Raw genomic sequence first — 25,182 nt, forward strand, 5'->3', positions numbered from 1 at the left:
CTTCTAGATAGCATTACCTGGGGACAGCGTACCATCGCTCTCTTCCTCAGGTGGTATGGGTGGGGGGAAGTCATCCTCTGAAAGAAAGAACATCAAATGATTTATTTATTCACAATGTATTTTAGATAGATAGATAGATAGAACAGTACAGCACAGAACAGGCCCTTCGGCCCTCGATGTTGTGCCGAGCCATGATCACCCTACTCAAACCCACGTATCCACCCTATACCCGTAACCCAACAACCTCCCCCCCCCCTTAACCTTACTTTTTAGGACACTACGGGCAATTTAGCATGGCCAATCCACCTAACCCGCACATCTTTGGACTGTGGGAGGAAACCGGAGCACCCGGAGGAAACCCACGCACACACAGGGAGGACGTGCAGACTCCGCACAGACAGTGATCCAGCCGGGAACCGAACCTGGGACCCTGGAGCTGTGAAGCATTTATGCTAACCACCATGCTACCATGCTGCCCTATTTTCTGGTGTAGATCCCTCTGATCATTTGGTCTCCTCAGACCTTTTAAAACAGAAAATTATTTAATCATTTACAGGATGCTGGCATCACGGACAAGGCCTGCATTTATTGCTCACCCCAATTGCCCTTTAGAAGGTTCTAGTGGGCTACTTTCTTGAATCACTGCAGTCCATGTGATGTAAGTGCATCAAGGAGGGAGTTCTGGGATATTGATGTAGCGACAATAAAGGAACACCAATACATTTCCAAGTCAGGGTGGTGTGTGGTTTGGAGGGGGACTTGCAGATGGTGGTGTCCCCCATGCACCTGCTGCCCTTGTCCTTCTAGATGGTAGAAGTCACAGGTTTGGAAAGTGCTGTTGAAGGAGCCTTGGTGAGTTTCTGCAGTGAATCTTGTAGTTGGTGTACACAGCTGCCACAGTGCATTGGTGGCTGAGGAAGTGAATGTTTAAGGTGGTGGCTGAGGTGCCGATCAATCCTCTTCACCAAATGCAGACAACTGTAATGGCCAACTGTGCTGCTCCCAGCCCAATGCCAAAACCAGCTGACGAGACAATCCCATCAGCTGCTGAATTTGCCTCTCTTGCTACTTAATCTCCAACTGAAGCTGTAGCTTGAGCGAGGTGGGGGAATCAGCAACGTAAACAGTCTAACCTCTATGATACAGCACCTGCTTCCCACTGTAATGTCAACTGGGAAAGGCCTCGCAGTTTGAGTGAATCCTGACCTGGGATGATGCATTAAATAACAGAGATACACACAAGAGATGTAGAGATATTTCTGTATGAACACAATATTAACTAGAATTGCATACACATACAACACAGAAACAAGCCAATGGCCTATCTGCTCGATGCTAATGTTTATGCTATGCTCCTCCCTTCGCCCTATCAGCACATGTATTTTCTCAAGCATTTATCCATCTTCCCCTTAAATGCATCTATGATATTTTCATCAGTTACTCCTTGTAGTAGTAAATTGCACATTCTTAACACTCTCTGGGTAAATAGGTTTCGCCTAAATTCCTGACTGGACTTAATAACTATCTTGCATTTCTGATCCTCTAATTTAGGACTTCCCCAACAAATCACTTGTACTAAATCCTTTGGGGTGCTTTCTTAATATTGCCACTAACTTGCTCACGCCTGTGGGTAGAGGGGTTTGCCGTGACATTACTATTTGTTCCATACAGGAACAACACCTGTTGGTAAAACATACTCGATGGCTTTCCAGATTACTGATTGGTGTAGAAATTGTTGATTTCCACACCTTGACTAATCTAATCTCCACTAATTTTCAACAGGAATAAAATTGGGAGTTTTTTTAATAAGACAGCCAATCTGTAACGCATGTTTTAACCCTCGTCAAAAAGTCAAAGATGTATTCCCCATTGAGAAGTGGACAGGTTTCCCATCTTGGGTACTGTGTGGCTTGACACAGCAGTTAACCCAGACACGGAAGGCAAAATTAGGTGATCAAAGATTTGATCAAAACGATAGATTTTACAGAGTGTCTTGAAGGAGGACAGAGAGAGGCAGAGAGGTTAAGGGATTCCAGAGCTGAGGGTGCAGGCTGCTGAAGGTATGGCCACCAGCTGTGGAGCATTTAAAACCAGCGTTACACAATTGGAGAAATGCCGTGATCTCGGAGAGCTGGAGGAAGTTACAGTCAACAGTGTGCATGTGACAAAGTGAAAACTATCAGCCATGAGAATGTGAAAATCGAGATGGTGCTGGACTAGGAGCCTGTGCAGGTTAGAAAGCACAGGGATAATGGGTGAGATGGACTTGATGCGAGTTAAATAACGGGCAGCAGAACTTTAGATGGGCTGAAGTTTAATTGGGATGCAAATTAGGAGGCTGGTCAGGGGAGTATTTTTGAAGTAGAATTTCCAATAACACCGTCTTTTGAAATGTAAAATGTGGGAGCCTTGCAGTTTTATTACAGGAACATTTTGGCCAGAAGGAAACTCATTAGTGAGGTCTTAAAAATCCAGAAACAAAATCCTTTTTTTACCTTCAAGCATTTTTTTTATTACTTCATATACCTCCAGTCTTCTACACCCTGTGTTTCTTTCAAATGGAAATCAATTCAAATCAGCTCAAGGTTCTGTGCTTATTTATAAATTTGATCTGAACTCAGTTGAGTCAGTCGGAGGGTAGACCCAGGGGAGTGCAAGGCTTTAAAGCACATCTCTTTAAAACGAATCAGGCTTTGGACTGGAGATGCTTGTGAACGTATATAACCCGATTAGAATTGACTTTGAATAAATCTGGGCAAATGAATGCTCGTTGTGCTCGGGCTGTGACTGCCCATGTGACCCACAGTCACTTTGTCTGTCCCACTGACACAGCTTTTCCACTCTTGACGATCACTTCAATGGTGCTACAGATCTAACCTGGATTCCCAATCAAGCAAAAGAAACTAAACCTGATCTTTCAGATAATGAAAGTATTGGATAGGCTGGATAGAGATAAACTACTTCCTCTGGTGGAGGGAGTCCACAACGAGGAGGTATAAAATAAAGTTAGAGCTCGGCCGTAAGGAGTGATGTCAGGAAGCACTTCTTCACATAAAGGGGAGGAGAAATCTGGAACTCGTTCTTCCAAAGCATTGTTTGAGGTTGAGGATCCATTGAAGATGTCAAAACTCAGATTGATAGATTTATGTTAGGGGAGGGTATGAAGGGTAACAGAACTAAAGTGGATAGATGGGGTTCAGATAGAGGTCAGCCATGATCTAATTCATGGTGGAGTAGGCTCGAGGGGCTGAATGGCCTCCCTCTCGTTTCCATGTTTCTTTTCGCCTGGCCATGTAATTTAGTCGAACTCCCTCGTGAGTCACCATCTCAGGATCAGCAGTCAGTCAGAGGAAATCTCTTCACTCGCACAGTTGTGAATTTTTGGAGTTCCCTACCCGGGAATTATGGATGTTCACCCTAAAATCAGCTCTCATATCTTTCGTTAGGAGGGAGATGTCTCAATTGACATAGAATGACAGCATTTACCGCACTCAAACAGGCCATTCAATATGAATGTTCTGTACCGGTGTTTATGCTCCAGATGAGCCACTCCTACACCTCTTCTTTTTTTTTAATAAAACATTTTATTGAGATATTTGTGATTTTGTAACAACAACAGAAGAAACAGTGTACATACAAATATAAATATGAAGGCCGTCTTCCTCTCTCACACTAATCTAAGCTAAACTCCCCCTCCCCCCCTCTCTGCTGACATTATCCGTCTACCAGGGAGGGAAAGGCCAGAACGTCTGCCTCTTTCTCCTCCTGCACTCCCGGATCCTCCCACACTTCGGAAATCGCCACCTCTGGACTCGGTGCCACACTTGTTTTTAACACCTTGGACATGACATCCGCAAACCCCTGCCAGAATCCCCTAAGCTTCGAGCATGCCCAGAACATATGAATATAGTTCGCTGGCCCTCCTGCACACCTTGTACACCTGTCTTCTACCCCAAAGAACCTGCTCGTCCGGGCCACTGTCATGTGGGCCCGGTGAACGACCTTAAATTGTATCAGGCTGAGCCTGGCACATGATGTGGAAGCGTTTACTCTACTCAACGCATCCGCCCAGAAACCATCCTCTATCTCTCCTCCTAACTCATTTGTGTTTCAGCTCCTCGGTCTGCGTTTCCTCTGACCCCATAAGTTCTTTATTGATGTCCGAAACCATCCCCTCTCCCACCCACACTCTAGAAACTACCCTGTCCTGTATCCCCCTTGGTGGTAGGAGCGGGAAGATTGAGACCTGCCTGTGTAGGAAGTCCCGCACCTGCAGGTACCTAAACTCATTCCCTCCTGTCAATTCAAATTTCTCCTCCAACTCCCTCAGGCTAGAAAAGCAACCTTGTATGATCAAATCTCCCATCATCTCGATCCCTGCGCCTTGCCATCTCTGAAACCCTCCATCCAGCCTTCCCGGGGCAAACCAATGATTATTGCAGATTGGAGACCAGACCAATGCTCCCTCTGCTCCCACATGCTTCCTCCATTACCCCCAGACTCTCAGGGCCGCCACCACCACGGGGCTGGTGGAGTACCGTGCCGGCGGGAACGGCAGAGGCACCGTTACCCATGCCCCTAAACTCGTGCCCTTACATGATGCCGCTTCTGCCTCACTCCCACACCGACCCCCACCCACTTCCTAATCATGGCTATATTTGCCGCCCAAGAGTCTCCCACGTCTCTTCAATTAACCATCATATCCTTCTATTCCTTTCTCCTTCACATGCTTATCTAGTTTCCCCTTAAATCCATCAATCCCATTTACCTCAAATACGCCACATGGTAGGACGTTCCAATTTCTGTCCACTCGCTATATAAAGAGGTTTCTCCTGAACCCCTGAGTGAGGTTATTGGTGAGGACCTTCTAATAATGACCAGTAGTTCTGGTCTGCCCCTCAGGTGGAAGCACCTTCTTAATAGCCGTCGTAAGATCTTAATCACGTCACACCTCAGCCTCCTCCTTACAGAGAAAATAGCCTCAGCTTGTTCAATCTTTCCCGGTGGTTATAACTCTCAATTCCGGCAATATCCTTGTAAATATATTTACCACCTTTTCCAGTGCCTTTTTAAAATACTGCAGTTAAGTGGCAGATCGAACAACACTGATGACAATGCTTTCTGACCCCGATTCCATAATATACCCAGGCTGTGTGGTCTTTGTCATTTATGATGTGGAGATGCCGGCGTTGGACTGGGGTGAGCTCAGTAAGAAGTCTTCCAACACCAGGTTAAAGTCCAACAGGTTTGTTTCAAACACTAGCTTTCAGAGCACTGCTCATACCTATTCATTCACCTGATGGATGGAGCAGTGCTCCGAAAGCTAGTGTTTGAAACAAACATGTTGGACTTTAACCTGGTGTTGTCAGACTTCTTACTTTGTCATTTATGTTGCCAGGTAGCTTTTCTGTTTAGTAAAGGTAGTTTTCATATTGTGTGTGGGCACAGAGAGGACACCTGTCATCACAATAGAACATAGAACAGTACAGCACAGAACAATCTTCCAATAAATATGTTGCCCATCCACACTGAAGCCCCTGAGAAAGGAAGATCGGGCAGTGAGTTTAATGCCTAAAAGTCAATCGACTGCCCAAAGTGAAAATTACTTTCAGTATCTTTCAAACTCTGAGCTGGGTCATTTAAAATTCTCATTCTGGTTTCCAAATTCCTCTATGGCCTTGCTCCCTCCCTATCTTTGTAAGTTTCTCTCGCCCTACAACCCTCCTGAAATCTCTGCCTTTCTCCATATCCTGGCCTCTTGCGCATTCCTGATTTTTATCACTCCTCCATTTGGTGGCCACGCCTTCAGCTGCCTCGCTCCTGATCCCCATCGTAAACCCCACACTCAGTGCTGCACAGAGCATTTGCAAACAAAACTCGACACCCATTCACAAAAAGGAATGTAAAAGTTGGCCAAAGAGGCTGGATTTAAGGAGTGTCTGCAGGGAAAAGGAGATAAGAGATTGCATAGTTGAGAGGAAATTCCAGGGCTTACGGACCAGGCAGCTCGAGCAACAGCCACCATATCAGGAGTTAATCACTTGGTTGGGGCTAAGACTATGGTGCATTACTGAGGGAGAGCTGCATTGTTGGGTTATCCTGCAGATGAGGCAGACCAGCTGAGGCTTGAGCTGCTCACCTTGGTTCACGTTAACCATCACAAGTGCAGTTGGAAGAAGAGCAGGGCGGTTTCCTGTCCAAGATTCCTCCCTCAATCAACACCACAAAAGCAGACAGATTAACCAGTCATTCATCTTGTTACTTGTTGCAGATGTTCTGGTCAGAACCAGCTGCTGCAGGTCACTAGTGATTGAAGTATCTTGCAACATTCTGACGGGACAGAGGTGCTGTTGGAAAGTGTCACCGATCGCTAGATAACGGGAGACAAAACATTCAAGAGTAAACCCCAAAAAGGTCTCAACAGCCTCTTGGTAATTGAGCGAAAGAACCACAGGATATCACTCTTAACATTACTCAACCCTGATCTGCTACATTCCACACCTGACATATTGCATAATTCAATGGCACATATCTCGAGGGGGTGGTAAATATTTTGATGCAGTCATCAACTGACTGAGGTATGTTGCTATCCTAAAGCTGTTTGTACCACTAAACACACTGATATATTATCATGGCAGATTTTACCACTTCAGTGTAAGCTATCACTTTCATAGAATTATACAGTTCAGGAGGCTATTCAACCTCTCGCCCCTATCTCAGCTCTTCATTAATCTAATTTCTACTCCCCCTGCTTTCTCCACATTGCCCTTCAAATCTTTCCTTTTTGAGTATTGTCCAATCCGCTTTCTGAATCGAATTTTTAATTCTACAAACACCCTTTCAGTGCAATGGGGTTGAGTTCCCTGGGCTCGCAAGCGTAAAATCAGCCAAGGTTCCACTTTCTGATCACTGTCATTGTTACAATATCTAATTCCTGATGGAGCAGTTATTCAGCCAATCCTGCAAGTCCTTTGCTGGAAACCTACAATTCCTCATTACCTCTTCCTTTTGAAAAGTTCCAGAGATCTTGTCCAAAAGAACACCAACGGTGCTCCCTCTCGCGAGCATTCAAACAGGCAGCTGCCCAAACCCACATGAACAAACTTTACAGTATATCGACATTTGAAAAACCATTTCCACAATCCAGGGCCTCTGCTCTTGACAAGGACTTTGGTCCAGTCAACAGCAGCCGTCAACTACATTTGTCAGGTGAAAAAAACCGTATTGATGATAGCTCTGAGTTTCTGGGTCTAGGAAATACTTACTGAATCCTCTGGGCAATGGATCAGAGGATCCCAAAATACTTACTGGCCATTTGGCATCCATTTCCATTTTGTAGGATAACACTGACTGTTAAGGACCTAAACTTTCCACATTTACTAACCAGTGAATTAAGCCATCCAGTTAGCCCATGGTGGCGATATCTATAACCCTCTTGTTGACATTCCATCAGGAGCCTTTCCATTCTCCCTCATCCTGACAGCCTTCATAATTTCCTCTACCATCCACAATTGGAAGGACAGGTTGATTTATCAATTTTGCCACAGCATCAACGCTGATGCTGGAAGGATCATCTAGCAGATTGTCAAAATGCTCATGTCACCTTTGCGGGATTGAAGTTTGGTCAATGATTGGTGAGCTGCCATATGCTTCACTAGGTTTGGTAGAGTCACACTGGTCTGCAAACCTCCTTCAGAACTTATAAAGACTGTTTGTTCAATTCGTCAGCAGTTTTGTCTGTCTGTCTAGCCCACTCAATTGTTTATCACCAGAAATTCCTTCAGCGCTGAATTGTGATCAGCCTAGGGTTCCACATCTGCTCACTCTTTCTAGACGTGTCCAACAGCAGGTGCAGCAACAAAGACAACTTTCATTTATGTAACACCTTTAATGTAATAAAAGGTTTCACAGGAAATACCAAAGCCACCTGAAGAGATACCTGGACGGGGGACCAGAAATTTGACTAAGAAGGTGGGTTGTAAGAAGTGTCTTAAAAGGAGAGGGATTGTGCGATGTTTTCCCAGGCAGCGAATGGAAGAGTGATTAAAATCAGGGATACATGACAGGTCGAAATTTCAGGACCGCAGAGATTTCAGTCAATTGGTGGTAAGAATAAAGAAGGTCACAGAGACAGGAAAAGGGTGAGGCTTTGAAGGAATTTGCAAATCAAAATGAGGATTTTAACATCGAGACCGTTCCTGATCGGGAACCAATGTAGGTAAGCCAGAGAACTGCTCAATTCTGGATGGTGCCGAGCTTCTCGTGTGCTGCTGCAGCTATAGTGTTGCAGGTGAGTGTTCCATCATACTCCTCACCTGAGTCTTAACGCAAGACTCTTCACCTGAGTCTTGAGTGCATGGATGGAACCTCCAAAATGCAGCACCTACTCTGTAGCACACCGAAGTTGGCTGAGAAGACAGGCGGCCATGAGGCTTGAACTCACAACCCTTGAATCCAGAGCCCAGGCTGCCACTATTCGAATCAAGCTGACAGCCTTGACGAGGAAAGCTGCATTTCTGGAGAGGAGGAAATTTGAGGTGCATAGAACATTGAACATCCAGTGCAGAAGGAGGCCATTTGGCCCATCGAGTCTGCACCGACCCACTTAAGCCCTCACTTCCACCCTATCCCTGTAACCCAATAACCCCTCCTAACCTTGGACACTAAGGGCAATTTATCATGGCCAATCCACCTAACCTGCACGTGTTTGCACTGTGGGAGGAAACCGGAGCACCCGGAGGAAGCCCACACGGGGAGAACGTGCAGACTCCGCACAGACACCCAGCGGGGAATCGAACCCGGGACCCTGGCGCTGTGAACCACAATGCTACCGTGCTGCCCATAGGAACCCAGAAAATACATTCTGCATCATCAGTGTGCCAACAACTAATATGTTTGAGTGAAATTTGTGGGTGCTCTATTTTAACAGCAGAATTAAAATAATTGTTTTTAACATCTGCACTAAAGTAGCAAATACAGCAACTTTATACAAATGCATTAAACAAAGTTGCGCCACATTGGTGAGAAGGTGGGGTTGAGATTTATCAAGGAGGGACAGGCCGTTGGATCTAATAACCTTTTTCTGTTACTAAGAACTTTTACTTTGTGACAAATTGCAGCATCAGGTCATCAGGACACAGTGGTGACATTTCTAATCATTGAATAAAGGCCTGTGAGCAACCTCTATATATATCACCAGGAAAAAAACCACACAGAACTGGCCAGCTCAGCAGGCAATAGACAGGGCAGTGACTTTTACAGGGTCACATCAACAAAGATAAATATGAAAAGAAAGACACTGGTTTCAACAAAGGCACCTGCTCGTCTCATGTTGGGAATGATAGAAACTTCCATCGTATTACCTCTCCTATAACTCATGTACTCTCCTGGGTCTGCCTCTCAATAAGTGAAAGTTAATCTTACCACAGCCCTCGCTAAGTGCTAGATTTCCAGCAATCCGTGTGCCTGCCAATGATGATTCAGCAAAAATCTCTCATTTTCTTTGTAAGTGATATTCCAACTTGTCCTTGAGTTCCTTACATTTGCCAACAAGGCAAGCTCTCTTTTTATTTTGGTAAAAGTTAAGAGAGAAACACTGAGTTCTTTGGGAGGTAAATATTTTGCATTGCACTTTGTATTTCCAATAGGTGACCCTTCATATTGTTGTTAAGGAGAGGCGGGGAGCAAGGCTTAATTATGATAAAGACGTTGTGGGTGGGGAACCTCCCATGGCGGCCGAGTGAGTGGTCGGACTTCCGGTGGCGGCTATGAAGGAGTAAGTCGCATATTTGGTGGCTCTCGCTCGGGTCGGACTTTTGGACCTTTCCCCCGATTTTCTACCGGACTTGAACTGTCAAACTGAAGACAAAGGCAATTGTGCACTAAATTCCCACATCGGTCCATGGAGAGAAGGACTAGAAGTGCTGGTAAAGGCAGAAACAGAAAGTCAGAGAAGGCTTGGGCTGAAGCTGCTGTGGGAGACAGCATGGCGGAGACAGCATGGGGGAGACAGCATGGGGGAGACAGCATGGGGGAGACAGCATGGGGGAGACAGCATGGGGGAGACAGCATGGGGGAGACAGCATGGGGGAGACAGCATGGCGGAGACAGCATGGGGGAGACAGCATGGGGGAGACAGCATGGGGGAGACAGCATGGGGGAGACAGCATGGCGGAGGACCGGACTTCTGGTTTGTCGATCTAGCGGTCAACGGAGCAGCTGATGCAAGTTATTCAGGAAGGCTTTGCGAAGCAGAAACGGGACTGCTTGGACCTGATAAAAGAGTCAATTGAGCGCCTGGAGCTTAGATTGGGCGCCCAAGATCGGGCGATCCAGAAGGTGGAGAAGGCGCTGGCTGAGCAGGAGGAACATCAAACTGCGGTGGAGTTGGATGTGGGGATGCTGAGAGACCAGCAGAAGAAGCTCCCGGAGAAGGTGGAGGACCGAGAGAATAGGTCCCGCCGGCAGATCTTGAGAATCGCTGGGCTCCTGGAGGGGTCCGAAGGAGCAGACGCTGGGGCATACATCGCAGATATGTTTGAGAAGCTACTGGGGGACGGGGCATTCTCCCGACCCTTGGAGGTGGACAGGGCTCACAGGACACTCGCGAGGAAGCCGTGAATGGGAGACCCCACCGAGGGCAATGGTGGTGAGATTCCACAGGTACTTGGATATGGAGCGCACGCTACAGTGGGCCAAGCAGACACGGAACTGTAAGTGGGACAATAGTATCCTGCGGGTTTACCAAGACCTGAGTGTGGAGGTGGCCAGGGGAAGAGCAGGCTTCAACCAGATTAGGTCGATCCTTTTTAAGAAAAAGGTAAAGATCGGACTGTTGTATCCGGCCCGTCTCTGGGTCACGTACGAGGAACAGCATTTTTATTTTGAGTCGTCCGAGGATGTGCTGGACTTCATGAAAAGGAAAGGACTGGTGGTGGATTGAGAACTTTTGAACTTTGCTGCAACGTTCATGTTTTTTTTTCTTTTTGTTTCTCTGTTCTTTAAAGAAACGTTTCTCGTTTTTCGTTTTGTGGAAGCTGTTTGTAATGCCAACTGTATTGATTTGGGACCAGTGGCAGAGCTGAGTGAGTTAAGGTTTTCATTTGCACTGTTGGGGGATGGAGGTGTGCTTGTTTAGATTTTGGTGTTTTTCTGTCGGGCAATTGTGTGGGGATTGTTTGATGTTGGAGTATGTTTGTATGAGCGGGGGTGGGGGTGGGGGGTGGGGTGGGGAAATGAGCCCCCCAACTAGGCTGATCACCTGGAATGTTCGAGGGTTAAATGGGCCGGTCAAGAGGGCACGTGTGTTCATGCATCTTAGGGGACTGAAGGTGGACATGGTAATGTTGCAGGAGACGCACCTCAGAGTATCTGACCAGATTAGATTGAGGAAAGGCTGGGTCAGTCAGGTCTTTCACTCGGGACTGGACTCGAAGACTAGAGGGGTCGCGACCCTGATCAATAAGCGGGTGGTGTTTGAGGTGGGTAGAATAGTTTTGGATGTGGGAGGTCGGTACATTATGGTCAGTGGGAAACTGGAGGGGGTGCAGGTGGTATTAGTAAATGTGAATGCGCCAAATTGGGATGATGTGGAGTTCATAAAGACGATGCTAGGGTTTATAAAGACGATGCTGGGGAAGATACCGGACCTGGACTCCCACAGGTTGGTCATGGGAGGGGACTTCAACACAGTTATTGACCCTGGCTTGGACTGGTCAAGCTTAAACGGCCAGAGTGCCAGCAATGGAAAAGGAACTAAAAGGGTTCATGGAGCAGATGGGGGGGTGGATCCATGGAGATTTGGGCAGCCGAGGATGAAGGAGTTCTCCTTCTACTCACATGTGCATAAAGTTTACTCCCGGATCGATTTCTTTATTTTGAGCAGGGCCTTACTGGCAGGGGTGGTGGACACGGGGTACTCGGTGATCACAATCTCAGACCATGCTCCGCACTGGGTTGACCTGCAGGTAACCAGCGCCCGCACTGGAGGTTCGATGTGGGACTTTTGGCTGACGAAGGGGTGTGCGAGCGGCTGAGGAAATGTATTCAGAACTACCTGCAGGTCAACGACACGGGGGAAATTTCAGCAGCGATGGTCTGGGAAGCACTGAAGGCGGTGGTCAGAGGGGAGCTGATCTTGAATCGGGCCCATAGGGAGAAGGTGGACAGGGCAGAGACGGACCAACTGGTAAAGGAGATATTACAGATTGATAGGAGGTATGCTGAGACCACAGAGGCAGGGCTTTTAAGGGAACGGCGGAGGCTACAGGCGGAGTTTGGCTTGTTATCCACAGGGAGGGCGGTGGAGCAGCTGAGAAAGGCGAGAGGGATGATCTATGAGTATGGAGAGAAGGCCAGCAGAATGCTTGCACAGCAACTTAGAAAGAGGGAGGTAGCCAGGGAGATAGGGAATGTAAATGACGGAGATGGGAACCTGGTTGGAGATTCAGCAGGGGTGAATAAGGCGTTTAGGGATTTCTACAGTAGGCTGTACAGGTCGGAACCCACAATGGGGCCGGAGGGGATGAGGCATTTCTTTGGGGGGGGGGGGGGGGGGGGGGGGGGTAGGGTAGGGGCTGAATTTCCCCAAAGGTGGACGGGGAGCTGGTAGAAGGGCTGGGGGCCCCGATCGGGTTGGAAGATAGTGGAGGGTCTGAAGGCCATGCAGGCGGGTAAAGCCCCGGGGCCGGAAGGGTACCCAGTGAGTTTGATAAAACGTTCTCTGGGATATTGGGGCCAGTGTTGTTGAGGATGTTCAATGAGGCAAGGGAAAGAGGGGTGCTGCCCCAGATGATGTCACAGGCTACGATTTCGCTGATTCTGAAGCAGGACAAAAACCCGGAGCTGTGTGGGTCCTACAGGCCGATATCCCGATTGAATGTGGACGCCAAACTGCTGGCCAAAATGTTGTCCTCCAGGATTGAGGATTGTGTTCCGGACATTATTGGGGAGGACCAGATGGGGTTTGTTAAGGGTAGGCAGTTGGTGGCCAATGTAGGCAGGTTGTTAAACGTGATCATGATGCCCCCGGAAGGTAGGGAGGTGGAGGTAGTGATCGTAATGGATGCAGAAAAGGCTTTTGATCGGGTAGAATGGGATTGTCTGTGGGAGGTATTGGGACGGTTCGGATTTGGCCGGGGCTTTATTGACTGGGTCAGGTTGCTGTATCGGGCTCCTGTGGAAAGTGTACGGATGAATAGGACAACATTGGACTATTTAGGACTGCACCCGGGGACGAGACAGGGATGCCCCCTCTCACGCCAGCAATAGAGCCTTTGGCAATTGCTCTGAGAGCCTCAAGGGGCTGGAAGGGGCTGGTCCGGAAGGGGGGGGGGGGGGGGGGGTGGAGCACAGAGTCTCGCTCTATGCAGATGACCTGCTTCTGTATGTATCGGACCCAATGGAGGGGATGGAAGAAATCATGAGGATTCTAGGGGAATTTGGCCGGTTTTCGGGGTATAAGCTAAATATGGGGAAAAGTGAGATGTTTGCGATCCAGGCGAGGGGACAGGAGAGGTGATTGGGGGAGCTGCCGTTTAGATTATTAGGGGGAAGCTTTAGGTACCTCGGCATTCGAGTGGCGCGGGAATGGGACCGGCTGCATAAATTAAATCTGGCCCGGCTAGTGGACCAAATGAAGGATGATTTTTGGAGATGGGACGCGCTCCCGTCGTCATTAGCTGGGAGGGCGCAGACGGTGAAGATGACGGTCCTCACGAGATTCCTGTTCATGTTTCAATGTCTCCCCATCTTTATTCTGCGGTCCTTTTTTAAACGGGTCAACAAAGTGATCTCTGGCTTTGTTTGGGCGGGCAAGACCACGCGGGTAAGGAAGGTAATGCTTAAGCGGAGTCGGGGAGAGGGTGGGCTGGTGCTGCCAAAATTTCATAACTGTTACTGGGCGGCGAATATAGCCATGATCAGGAAGTGGGTGGTGGGGGAGGGGTCGGCATGGGTGTGTATGGAGGCGGCTTCATGCAAGGGCACCAGTTTGGGGGCATTGGTAACTGCGCCTCTGCCGTTCCGGCCGGCACGGTACTCCACCAGCCCCGTAAGAGTCTGGGGGCAATGGAGGAGACATGGAGGAACAGAGGGAGCATCGGTCTTGTCCCCAAACTGTAATAATCACCGGTTTGTCCCGGGATGTATGGATGGGGAGTTCCGGATATGGCGGAGAGCAGGGATTGAGAGGATGGGGGATATGTTTATAGAGGGGAGCTTTCCGCGTATGAGGGCGCTGGAGGAGAAGTTTGGGTTGGCGAGTGGAAACAAATTCAGGTATCTGCAGGTGCTGGACTTCCTACGTAAACAGGCGTCAACCTTCCCGCTCCTACCGCTGAGGGGGATTCAGGACAGGGTAGTTTCCAGAGGGTGGGTAGGAGAAGGGAGCAGGAGAAGGGAGCAGGACATTTACAAGGAACAGGGCAGCACGGTAGGACAAGTGGATAGCACTGTGGCTTCACAGCGCCAAGGTCCCAGGTTCGATTCCCCGCTGGGTCACTGTCTGTGCGGAGTCTGCATGTTCTCCCCGTGTCTGCGTGGGTTTCCTCCGGGTGCTCCGGTTTCCTCCCACAGTCCAAAGATGTGCAGGTTAGGTGGATTGGCCATTATAAATTGCCCTTTGTGACAAAAAAAATGGTTAGGAGGGGTTATTGGGTAACGGGGATAGGGTGGAAGTGAGGGCTTAAATGGGTCGGTGCAGACTCGATGGGCCGAATGGCCTCCTTCTGCGCTGTATGTTCTATGGTCTATGAACTTATGGGGTCAGAGGAGACGCAGTCTGAAGAGCTGAAGCGCAAGTGGGAGGAGGAGCTGGGAGGAGAGATAGAGGATGGTCTATGGACAGACGCGTTGAGTAGAGTCAACGCGTCCGCAACATGTGCCAGGCTCAGCCTGATACAATTCAAGGTCGTTCATCGGGCTCACATGACAGTGGCCCGGATGAGCAGATTCTTTGGGGTGGAAGACCGGTGCGCAAGGTGTGCGGGAGGACCAATGAACCATGCCCATATGTTCTGGGCATGCCCGAAGCTTAGGGGATTCTGGCAGGGGTTTGCAGATGTCATGTCCACGGTGTTAAAAACAAGGGTGGCCCCGAGTCCAGAGGTGGCGATTTTTGGGGTGTCGGAAGACCCGGGAATCCAGGAGGAGAAAGAGGCAGACATTCTGGCCTTTGCTTCCCTGGTAGCCCGGAGACGGATACTATTAGCCTGGAGGGACTCAAAGCCCCCGAAGTCGGAGACCTGGCTATCGGACATGGCTAGCATTCTCTGTTTGGAGAAAATCAAGTTCGCCTTGAGAGGGTCAGTGTTAGGGTTCGCCCGGAGGTGGCAGCCGTTCGTCGACTTTGTCATAATATCCACTCATGTATATAATGAGAGGCAGACAGGCAGTGATTGACACACAGGGTGACCAATGAGAACACAACACAGAACAACCAATCACCAGACAGGACACCACCACTATCAAGCCCACAGGGCATTAAGACTCTCCCTCTCTCAGGACCCAGCTACTGAGACAGTCAGGGTGCACAAGCCAGTCAGCACTATCGCCATGCGGTAGCTAGTAAGTCTGGTCAAGCCAGTAAGTGGTCGTCAGTAGGATTAGTAGAGTGTCAACCCACAGCTCAACATGTACAGCCGTTTATAGTTAAATAAAACAGTGTTGGATCATCTCCTGTGTCAGACGTCTGTTTCTAGCTTCCCTGCATCCAGTTGCAGTCAACGTCAAACCAACCTGCCTAACACATCAGACTTCTCCGCAGAAAATCAATCGTCAGCAGAAGGGGGGGGGGGGGGGGGGGGTTAGTTTAGCTTAGAGTAGGGAGTGAATAAAGGTGGGACCTGTCAGGGAGGGAGACAGCTTTTGCACTATGTTTATAGTTTCACGTACATTGTTTATTGTGTTGTTGTTATAATACCAAAAATACCTCAATAAGATGCTTATTAAAAAAAAGGAGCGAGTGGTCGCACAATCGGTGGCTCTTGCCCGAGGTGCTTTCTCTGGTCCTTTTCGCCCGTTTTATGGGGTGTTACGCAGGTGGAGAATGAAGGAACAGGAAGAGCTGGTCAGTCTCCCCCGGCAAGGAATGCCTGAGCCCGACCAAATGAGGACAGCACCGTGTAAAGGGCAACAGTCAGACTAGGAGGACTCCCGAGGAGCGACAGAGGGAAAGATGGCGGAGGGCCCTGTGGCATCACTGCCTCCAAAGTGGTCGACGGAGCAGCTCCTGTAGTTTATAACAGCCAAGTTCCAGCAACAGAGGAGGGAGGCTTGGCTAAGGTGGCAGAGCTGATTCAGTATGCACTAGACTGAGTGGAGCAGAGGCTGGAGGCGCAGAATGCGTGGAGGAGTCGGTGGCTGATGACGAGGACAGTTTGGCCTCATTGGACGCTGAAGCACTGATGATGGTGGAGGGTGAGAAGAAGTTACCGGAGAAGCTGGACGACTTGGTGGATCGTTGGAGGAGGCAGAATCTCAGGATTTTGGAGCTGGTTCAGGGAATCGAGGGTATGTAGGCCATGAAATATGTGATTCGAATGTTGGAGAAGCTGGTGGTGGGGGGGGGGGGGGGGGGGGTGGGGGGTCTTTGACGCCTCCTTAAGTGCATTGGGCACAAAGGTTGCTGAGGAGGAGGCTGAAAGCGGAAGAGATGCCAAGGGCAATCATTGTGTGGCTACACCGCCATTCAGACAAGGAGAAGATTCTACGCTGGGCGAAGGAAATGAGAGACTGTACCTGGGAAGCTTATGCGAGCGTCTTTACCAGGATTTGGGAGCAGATCTGGCCAAGCGGTGTGCTGGGTTCAATAGTGCCAAGGCAGCCTGATACAGGATCCAGACAGGTTCCTGGCAGAGTTCCACACAATGTTTGTCATGTAGTTGGGACCCCTGGCGAGCAGAGATGTACAATGAGGGTAGAGTGGCGTCCACGTTTTCCCAGGCCTCAATTTTGCTTTTTAAAAAAGGACAGGGATCCGGAGGAATGTTGCTTGTACTGCCTGATAGCGTTACTGAACGCGGATGCGAAGTTGCTGGCGAAGACGTTGGTAACGTGTATACAGGACTGTATGCCGGGGGGGTGATAGGCGAGGACCAAACGGGATTCATGACAGGGTGGCAGCTGTCAGCTGAATATTAAAAGGCTGATTATGATGTTCCGGAGGGACAGGAAACGATGATAGCCTCTGTGGTTGTGGAGAAAGCGTTTGACCGTTGAGTGGGTGTGTTTGAGGTGTTGGGATGGGTTTGGGTTTGGGCAAGGGCTTGTAGATTTGGTTATTGTATAGAGCCCCCATGGCGAGTGTTCATACGAACAATGTGAGCTCGGGTATTTTAGTCTGCATCGGGGAGCGAGACAGGGGTGCCCACTATCTCCGTTGCTTTTGACTTTAGCGTTTGAGCCTCTGGCGATCACACTTAGAGCCTTGGGGGGGGGGTGGAGGAGTATTGTGAGGGGGGTGGGGGGATGGAGCACCGGGTCTCCCTATATGCAGATAACGTTTTGCTGTATAGTACAAACCCAGTGGAAAGCTTAGATAGGATCATGGGGACATTGGGGGAGTTTAGCTCATTCTCAGGGTACAAACTCAACATGGGAAAGAGTGAGGTATTCCTGGTCAATGTGCAGGTGAGGGGGAAGGATTTGGACAAGTTACCGTTTCGGCTGATCGGGGCGAGCTTCCGATATTTGGGGGTACGAGTGGTGCATATTGGGTTCCAATTGCGCAATCTGAATTTGGGTGAATCTGGTGGAGGGGGTGAAAGAGGATTTTAAGAGGTGGGGTGTTTAGCTGCTGCTGTTGGCTGGAATGGTCCAGACAGTTAAGATGACAGTGCTGCTAAATTTCCTGTTTGTCTTCCAACATCTCCCAATTTTTGTGCAAAATCTTTTTTCAGTCGAGTTAATAGGATGATCTCGGAGTTTAGATGCGTGGGTAAGGTATCTTGGTCAGGGGGGTGGTTCTTGCAGAGGGATTGAAGGTGTGGAAGGATTGGCGTTGCTGAACTTGCTGAATTATTACTGGGTGGTGAACGTTGAAGTGGGCAGTGGGAGAGAGTTTGGTGTGGGGGTGGAGAGAGGAATCCTTGTGTAGAGGGATGGGTTTAAGGGCACTTTCATTGGCATCCCTTCCATTCTCACCGACCAGGTACTCCACGAGCCTGGTGGTGGTATCAGCCCGAAGGGTATGGGTATCAATGCTGGGATATCACTGTGGCCGCTGATCTGTGGCAATCACAGGTTCGCTCCAGCAGGCCTCGATTCCACGTTTAGGGCGTGGAAGAGGGCAGAGATAGAATACTTTAGGGGCCTGTTTGTGGGGAGGGATGTTTGCAGAGTTGGGAGAGTTACAGGAGGAGTTCCAGTTCCCGAGGGGGAACGGGTTTCGGTATCTACACGTTAGGTACTTAGTTAGGAAGGGGTTGGTTACGTTTCTGAAGTTACCACCCCGGAGCTGCAGGATAAAATTCTGTCTGAGGACGAGATTGGGGAGGTGAAGGATCTCGGACATATATGGGGAGTTGATGGTGAACGGGGGTCTTCGGCGGAGGAAATAAAACGGAAATGGGGGAGTAGCTGGGTAGGGCTTTGGAGTGGGGCCTGTGGAGGGTAAACGCGTCCTCCTCGTGTGCGAAACTGCGTCTCATCCAGTTCAAGGTGGTGCATAGGGCGCACATGGCGGTGTCAAAGATGAGTCGGTTTCCCCCAGGGGTTGAGGATAGGTGCGGGCGAGATGCAAGGGGACCGGCGAATCATGTCCACATCTTTCGGGCATGCCCAAAGTTTTGGGAGGCCGTTCCCATCTTTGTGGGAACGATGTCAGATATTCTGGGGGTGAAGGAGGCTCCAAGGCCATGGGTGGCAATATTAGTTTTGGAGGATACGGGAGTGCAGGCGGGGATGTGTTGGGCCTTTTCCTCCCTGATAGCCCAGAGGTCGATATTGTTTGGGTGGCGGGACTCGGAGGTGTGGATGAGCGACTTGGCGGAGATTCTGCACCTGGAGAAGGTAACGTTGGCGATCAGAGGCACTGCTGAGGGATTCTTCTCGAGGTGGAGATTGTTCATCGACATCTTTAAAGAGTAGTGAGTGGGGGGAGGGAGGGGATTGGTTACTTGTGAAGTTTGCAAAGGTTGTTTACTGATGTTATGTTTCTTTATTTTCTGTATAAAACTGAAAATGCTTTGAATAAAAATACTTTCAAAAAAGCGGTTGTGGGTGGATTGGTGGTGGGCAGCACGTTGGGAATAGGGGAATGGAACAGTAGCTCCACCCCAGCTCGCCTGAACGGTCAAGTCTATGGGCGAGTCCATGTGAGTCAGCAATAGCACAGGCAACAATACCAACTTACATTAATATAGCGCCTTTAATACAGTGAAAGCATCCCAAACAGCTTCATGAGAGCCATCAGCCATAAGCTATCAAAGCACATTTTGGAACCTTAGGAAAGGTGACCAAATTCTCGGTAAAAGAGGTTTGTTTTAAGGAACACCTTAAAGGAGAAAGACTCAGAACGTTTTAGGGAAGGAATGTGAGGATCCAGATAGCAGAAGGCATGGCTGCCGATGGTGGACCAATGGAAATCGAGGATGCGCAGGAGGAGCGTGTTGTGTCTACTCCTTGCAGAGTCAAGAGCAATGGAAAACGAAACAATCACATATCACACGAGACTTTACTCAGGGAATCAATGGTTACTGACACCCTGGGGGGGATTCACCCAGAGGGCGTTTCTCGGTGATGCTCCGCTCGCTGTTGGCGGGATTCTCGACCATCGCTGCTTGGAAATGGGATTTCCCATTAAAGCTGTCCCACACTCCCGGGAAAGCCATGACGGGAGTGCGCTGACTGCGGGAGAAGAGAACCCTAAGACCGGGAATCCCAGAGCTCATCTAAGGCCGTAGATGGCGACCCAGGCAATACACCCAGTGCATTATCAAAGTGAGATCCAAAATATTCAGCTTTACAGTGACGTGTACCACATTGAAGTGTCTTCATTATTGGGTCCAAAGTTAGATACCTTCATTGCACTATAGCACTGACAATGCCAGGACCAAGGCATTGGAGCAGACTGCTGGTGCCCCCCAAGTTACACTATTTAAGTTGATTATTCTTATGGTTCCTGTTTGTAAACAGATTTTTTTCATAATCAGATATATCAAAGAAAATAACATTCGGAGCCTTATTGAGATCTGGACTTGCCACCTGCCTTGAATTGTCACCTGCCCTGGAGTGCTCAACAATCTTTTCCCCCAGGAGAATCTTTGTTGGCAATATTAATAGATTACCAAAACACCGCTTCCCTTGTACAATTAGTGTTCTCAAACAGTTCAGTCTCGTCAAACCAACCAGAAGTCTCCCGGTGCATTGCTGCTGGGAGGTGTCAGCTCACACACAACATGTTTTTGTTTAAACTAGAATCTGCACCTCAAATGGTCAGTTAATAGGATGTGGAGGAAACAGGACATGGATTGAATAGAAAAGCAAAATACAGCCAGCGCTAGAACCTGAAGCAAAGAGAAAAAGTGCTCAGCAGGTCTGGCAGCATCTGTGGAGAGGGAGAATCAAGTTAATGTTTCAAACCTGTTTGGGCATTTTCTCTATTTTCACTCTTCAGGTCTGCTGAGATTTTCCAGCATTTTCGCTTTTTGTTATGGATTGAACATAGTTTGGGTTCTTTATTTTTAATTTTTCTTAATTTAGAGTACCCGATTATTTTTTTTCCAATTAAAGGGCAATTTAGCGTGACCTACCCTGCACATCTTCGGGTTGTGGGGGCGAGACCCACACAAACACGGGGAGAATGTGTAAACTCCACACAGTGACCCAGGGCCGGGATTCGAACCCGGGTCCTCGGCGCCGTGAGGCAGCGGTGCCAACCACTGCGCCACCGTGCCGCCCTGGGTTCTTTATTTCTGTTCACCCAAACTCATTTCCTATCCTCCTGGGAGTTGAAAGTTTAACAACTACCCATTTAACATTCCATGTATCATCCGGTAACTGCCCCTGGAGCGATGGGATTATCACTTTTTAATTTCAGATTTTGGTGACTGACATGTGCTTTGGCTCCAAGTTTCAGACAGTTTGCCAACAATTTGTTCTTATTCCTTGGATGTACTCACGGTGGGTTTAACGGCTGGGCAGTCAGTGGGCACCGGGAGGGCGGTGGTTGGGCTGAGGTGTTGCTGCCCTGTTGTCTTAAAGTAAGGCCCCGGTTTGCCCCCCCCCCCCCCACTGGATGGAAAATGCCCCATGGTGCTATTTCGAAGAAGAGCAGGGGGTCGCCTCCCCCACCCCCACCCCCACTGGGGTGCCCCCCCCCCCATCCTGGAAAACTCCATCAATAAACAGATGAGCTGATCAGGATCAGGTTGCTGATGAGGGATCTTGCTGTGCACAAACAGGGTGCCGCATTTTCTACCTTACAACAGTGATTACACTTTCCTTGTAAAATGCTGGGCATTTATTCCAAGTGAAGGCTTTTTATGAATCAGAAGTGGCCCTACAGTTTCACCTCAGAGTCACCAGGTGCTGGCTCGGAGCTGGAGCCCAGGTATTGACTACTTGGTCTCGGGGGACATTTCACTGAAGAGTTGCAAACTGAGGGATGCTGTCCTTGTTCTCACTTGTGAGAACGAGATTGAAGTGCCCAAAACTCATACTCATACAGAGTGAGAGATTTAAACTTGGTAATTTGGTGCAGTGAGGTCATTCGGTGCAGAGTGTGAGGAGGTGCTCTTTAACCCTGGTAAGTGACTGATAAGTAGTCTCTCTTTTTCTTTTCATTGTCTAATTTATTTATTTTTATTTTGAAATTCTAGTTGTTTAAGTTTACCAAGGGTTTAAGACATGGCAGGAGATCCCAGACCCGTGTCATGCTCCTCGTGTGCGATGTGGGAGCTCAGGGACACGTCCACTGTCCCTGGCTCCTTCACGTGCAAGAAGTGTGTTCAGTTGCAGCTCCTGTTAGACCGCTTGACGGCTCTGGAGCTGCGGATGGACTCACTTTGGAGCATCCGCGATGCTGAGGAGGTCGTGGATAGCACGTTTAGCGAGTTGGTCACACCGCAGGTGAAGGTTACTGAGGGAGATAGAAAATGGGTGACCAAAAGAAAGAGCAAGAGTAGGAAGGCAGTGCAGGTGTCCCCTGCGGTCATCTCCCTGCAAAACAGATATACCGCTTTGGATACTGTTGAGGGAGATGGCTCACCAGGGGAAGGCAGCAGCAGCCAGGTTCATGGCACCGTGGCTGGCTCTGCTGCACAGCAGGGCAGGAAGAAAAATGGCAGGGCTATAGTGATAGGGGACTCGATCGTAAGGGGAATAGACAGGCGGTTCTGTGGACGCAATCGAGACTCCAGGATGGTATGTTGCCTCCCTGGTGCAAGGGTCAAGGATGTCTCGGAGCGGCTGCAGGACATTCTGGGGGGGGAGGGTGAACAGCCAGCTGTCGTGGTGCACATAGGCACCAACGATATAGGTAAAAAACGGGATGAGGTCCTAAAAGCGGAATTCAGGGAGTTAGGAGTTAAACTAAAAAGTAGGACCTCAAAGGTAGTAATCTCAGGATTGCTACCAGTGCCACGAGCTAGTCAGAGTAGGAATGACAGGATAGATAGGATGAATGCGTGGCTCGAGAGATGGTGCAAGAGGGAGGGATTCAAATTCCTGGGGCATTGGGACCGGTTCTGGGGGAGGTGGGACCAGTACAAACCGGACGGTCTGCACTTGGGCAGGACTGGAACCGATGTCCTAGGGGGGGTGTTTGCTAGAGCTGTTGGGGAGGGTTTAAACTAATGTGGCAGGGGGATGGGAACCAATGCTGGAAGTTGGAAGGTAGTAAAACAGGGACAGAAACAAAAGGAAGTAAGGGGAAAAGTGCAAGGCAGAGAAGACATAGTCAGAAATCCATAAGGGCGACAGTACAAGGTACAGTGACTGAGGGGAGCACAGTGAATAGGCCCATTAATAACAAAAGGAATAAAACTGGAGATGTTAAGATTCAAAACAGAGGGAAAAAAACCAACATAAGTGTTCTTTACCTGAATGCTCGTAGTATTCGGAATAAAGTAAATGAGTTGGTGGCACAAATCATCGTAAATGACTATGATTTAGTGGCCATTACTGAAACATGGTTAAAGGATGGTCACGACTGGGAGTTAAATATCCGAGGGTATCAAACTATTCGGAAGGACAGAGTGGATGGTAAGGGAGGTGGTGTTGCTCTGTTATTTAAGGATGACATCCGGGCAATAGTAAGGGATGACATCGGTGCTATGGAGGATAAGGTTGAATCCATTTGGGTGGAAATCAGGAATAGTAAGGCGAAAAAGTCACTGATAGGAGTAGTCTATCGGCCACCAAATAGTAACGATATGGTGGGGCAGGCAATAAACAAAGAAATAACTGATGCATGTAGAAATGGTACAGCAGTTATCATGGGGGATTTTAATCTACATGTCGATTGGTTTAACCAGGTCGGTCAAGGCAACCGTGAGGAGGAGTTTATAGAATGTATCCGCGATAGTTTCCTAGAACAGTATGTAATGGAACCTACGAGGGAACAAGCGGTCCTAGATCTTGTCCTGTGTAATGAGACAGGTTTGATTCATGATCTCATAGTTAGGGATCCTCTCGGAAGGAGCGATCACAATATGGTGGAATTTAAAATACAGATGGAGGGTGAGAAAGTAAAATCAAATACTAGTGTTTTGTGTTTAAACAAAGGAGATTACAAGGGGATGAGAGAAGAACTAGCTAAGGTAGACTGGGAGCTAAGACTTTATGGTGGAACAGTTGAGGAACAGTGGAGAACCTTCCAAGCAATTTTTCACAGTGCTCAGCAAAGGTTTATACCAACAAAAAGGAAGGACGGAAGAAAGAGGGAAAATCGACCGTGGATATCTAAGGAAATAAGGGAGAGTATCAAATTGAAGGAAAAAGCATATAAAGTGGCAAAGATTGCTGGGAGATTAGAGGACTGGGAAATCTTTAGGGGGCAACAGAAAGCTACTAAAAAAGCTATAAAGAAGAGTAAGATAGAGTATGAGAGTAAACTTGCTCAGAATATAAAAACAGACAGTAAAAGTTTTTACAAATATATAAGACAAAAAAGAGTGGCTAAGGTAAATATTGGTCCTTTAGAGGATGAGAAGGGAGTTTTAATAATGGGAAATGAGGAAATGGCTGAGGAACTGAACAGGTTTTTTGGGTCGGTCTTCACAGTGGAAGACACAAATAACATGCCAGCGACTGATAGAAATGAGGCTATGACAGGTGAGGACCTTGAGAGGATTGTTATCACTAAGGAGGGAGTGATGGGCAAGCTAATGGGGCTAAAGGTAGACAAGTCTCCTGGCCCTGATGGAATGCATCCCAGAGTGCTAAAAGAGATGGCTAGGGAAATTGCAGATGCACTAGTGATAATTTACCGAAATTCACTAGACTCTGGGGTGGTCCCGGTGGATTGGAAATTAGCAAACGTGACGCAACTGTTTAAAAAAGGAGGTAGGCAGAAAGCAGGAAATTATAGGCCAGTGAGTTTAACTTCGGTAGTAGGGAAGATGCTGGAATCTATCATCAAGGAAGAAATTGCGAGGCATCTGGATAGAAATTGTCCCATTGGGCAGACGCAGCATGGGTTCGTTAAAGGCAGGTCATGCCTAACTAATTTAGTGGAATTTTTTGAGGACATTACCAGTGCAGTAGATAACGGGGAGCCGATGGATGTGGTATATCTGGATTTCCAGAAAGCCTTTGACAAGGTGCCACACAAAAGGTTGCTGCATAAGATAAAGATGCATGGCATTAAGGGTAAAGTAGTAGCATGGATAGAGGATTGGTTAATTAATAGAAAGCAAAGAGTTGGGATAAATGGGTGTTTCTCTGGTTGGCAATTAGTAGCTAGTGGTGTCCCTCAGGGATCCGTGTTGGGCCCACAATTGTTCACAATTTACATTGATGATTTGGAGTTGGGGACCAAGGGCAATGTGTCCAAGTTTGCAGATGACACTAAGATGAGTGGTAAAGTGAAAAGTGCAGAGGATACTGGAATTCTGCAGAGGGATTTGGATAGGTTAAGTGAATGGGCTCGGGTCTGGCAGATGGAATACAATGTGGACAAATGTGAGGTTATCCATTTTGGTAGGAATAACAGCAAACGGGATTATTATTTAAACGATAAAA

The 25,182-nt window shown here is 48.4% G+C and overlaps 1 protein-coding gene across 3 annotated transcripts in view; it reads right to left on the reverse strand.

The window, feature by feature from the left end:
* Positions 1-25,182, reverse strand: part of LOC119954415 (src kinase-associated phosphoprotein 1-like) — a 511,846-nt gene that overhangs the window by 111,394 nt on the left and 375,270 nt on the right. For all 3 annotated transcript variants that reach the window (XM_038779618.1, XM_038779616.1, XM_038779617.1), the window contains one exon: positions 18-77. In XM_038779618.1, the coding sequence (XP_038635546.1) occupies positions 18-77 (60 nt within the window). The remainder of the gene's footprint in view (positions 1-17; positions 78-25,182) is intronic.

Source organism: Scyliorhinus canicula, chromosome 19 (genome assembly GCF_902713615.1).
Source record: "Scyliorhinus canicula chromosome 19, sScyCan1.1, whole genome shotgun sequence".
Lineage (NCBI taxonomy): Eukaryota > Metazoa > Chordata > Chondrichthyes > Carcharhiniformes > Scyliorhinidae > Scyliorhinus > Scyliorhinus canicula.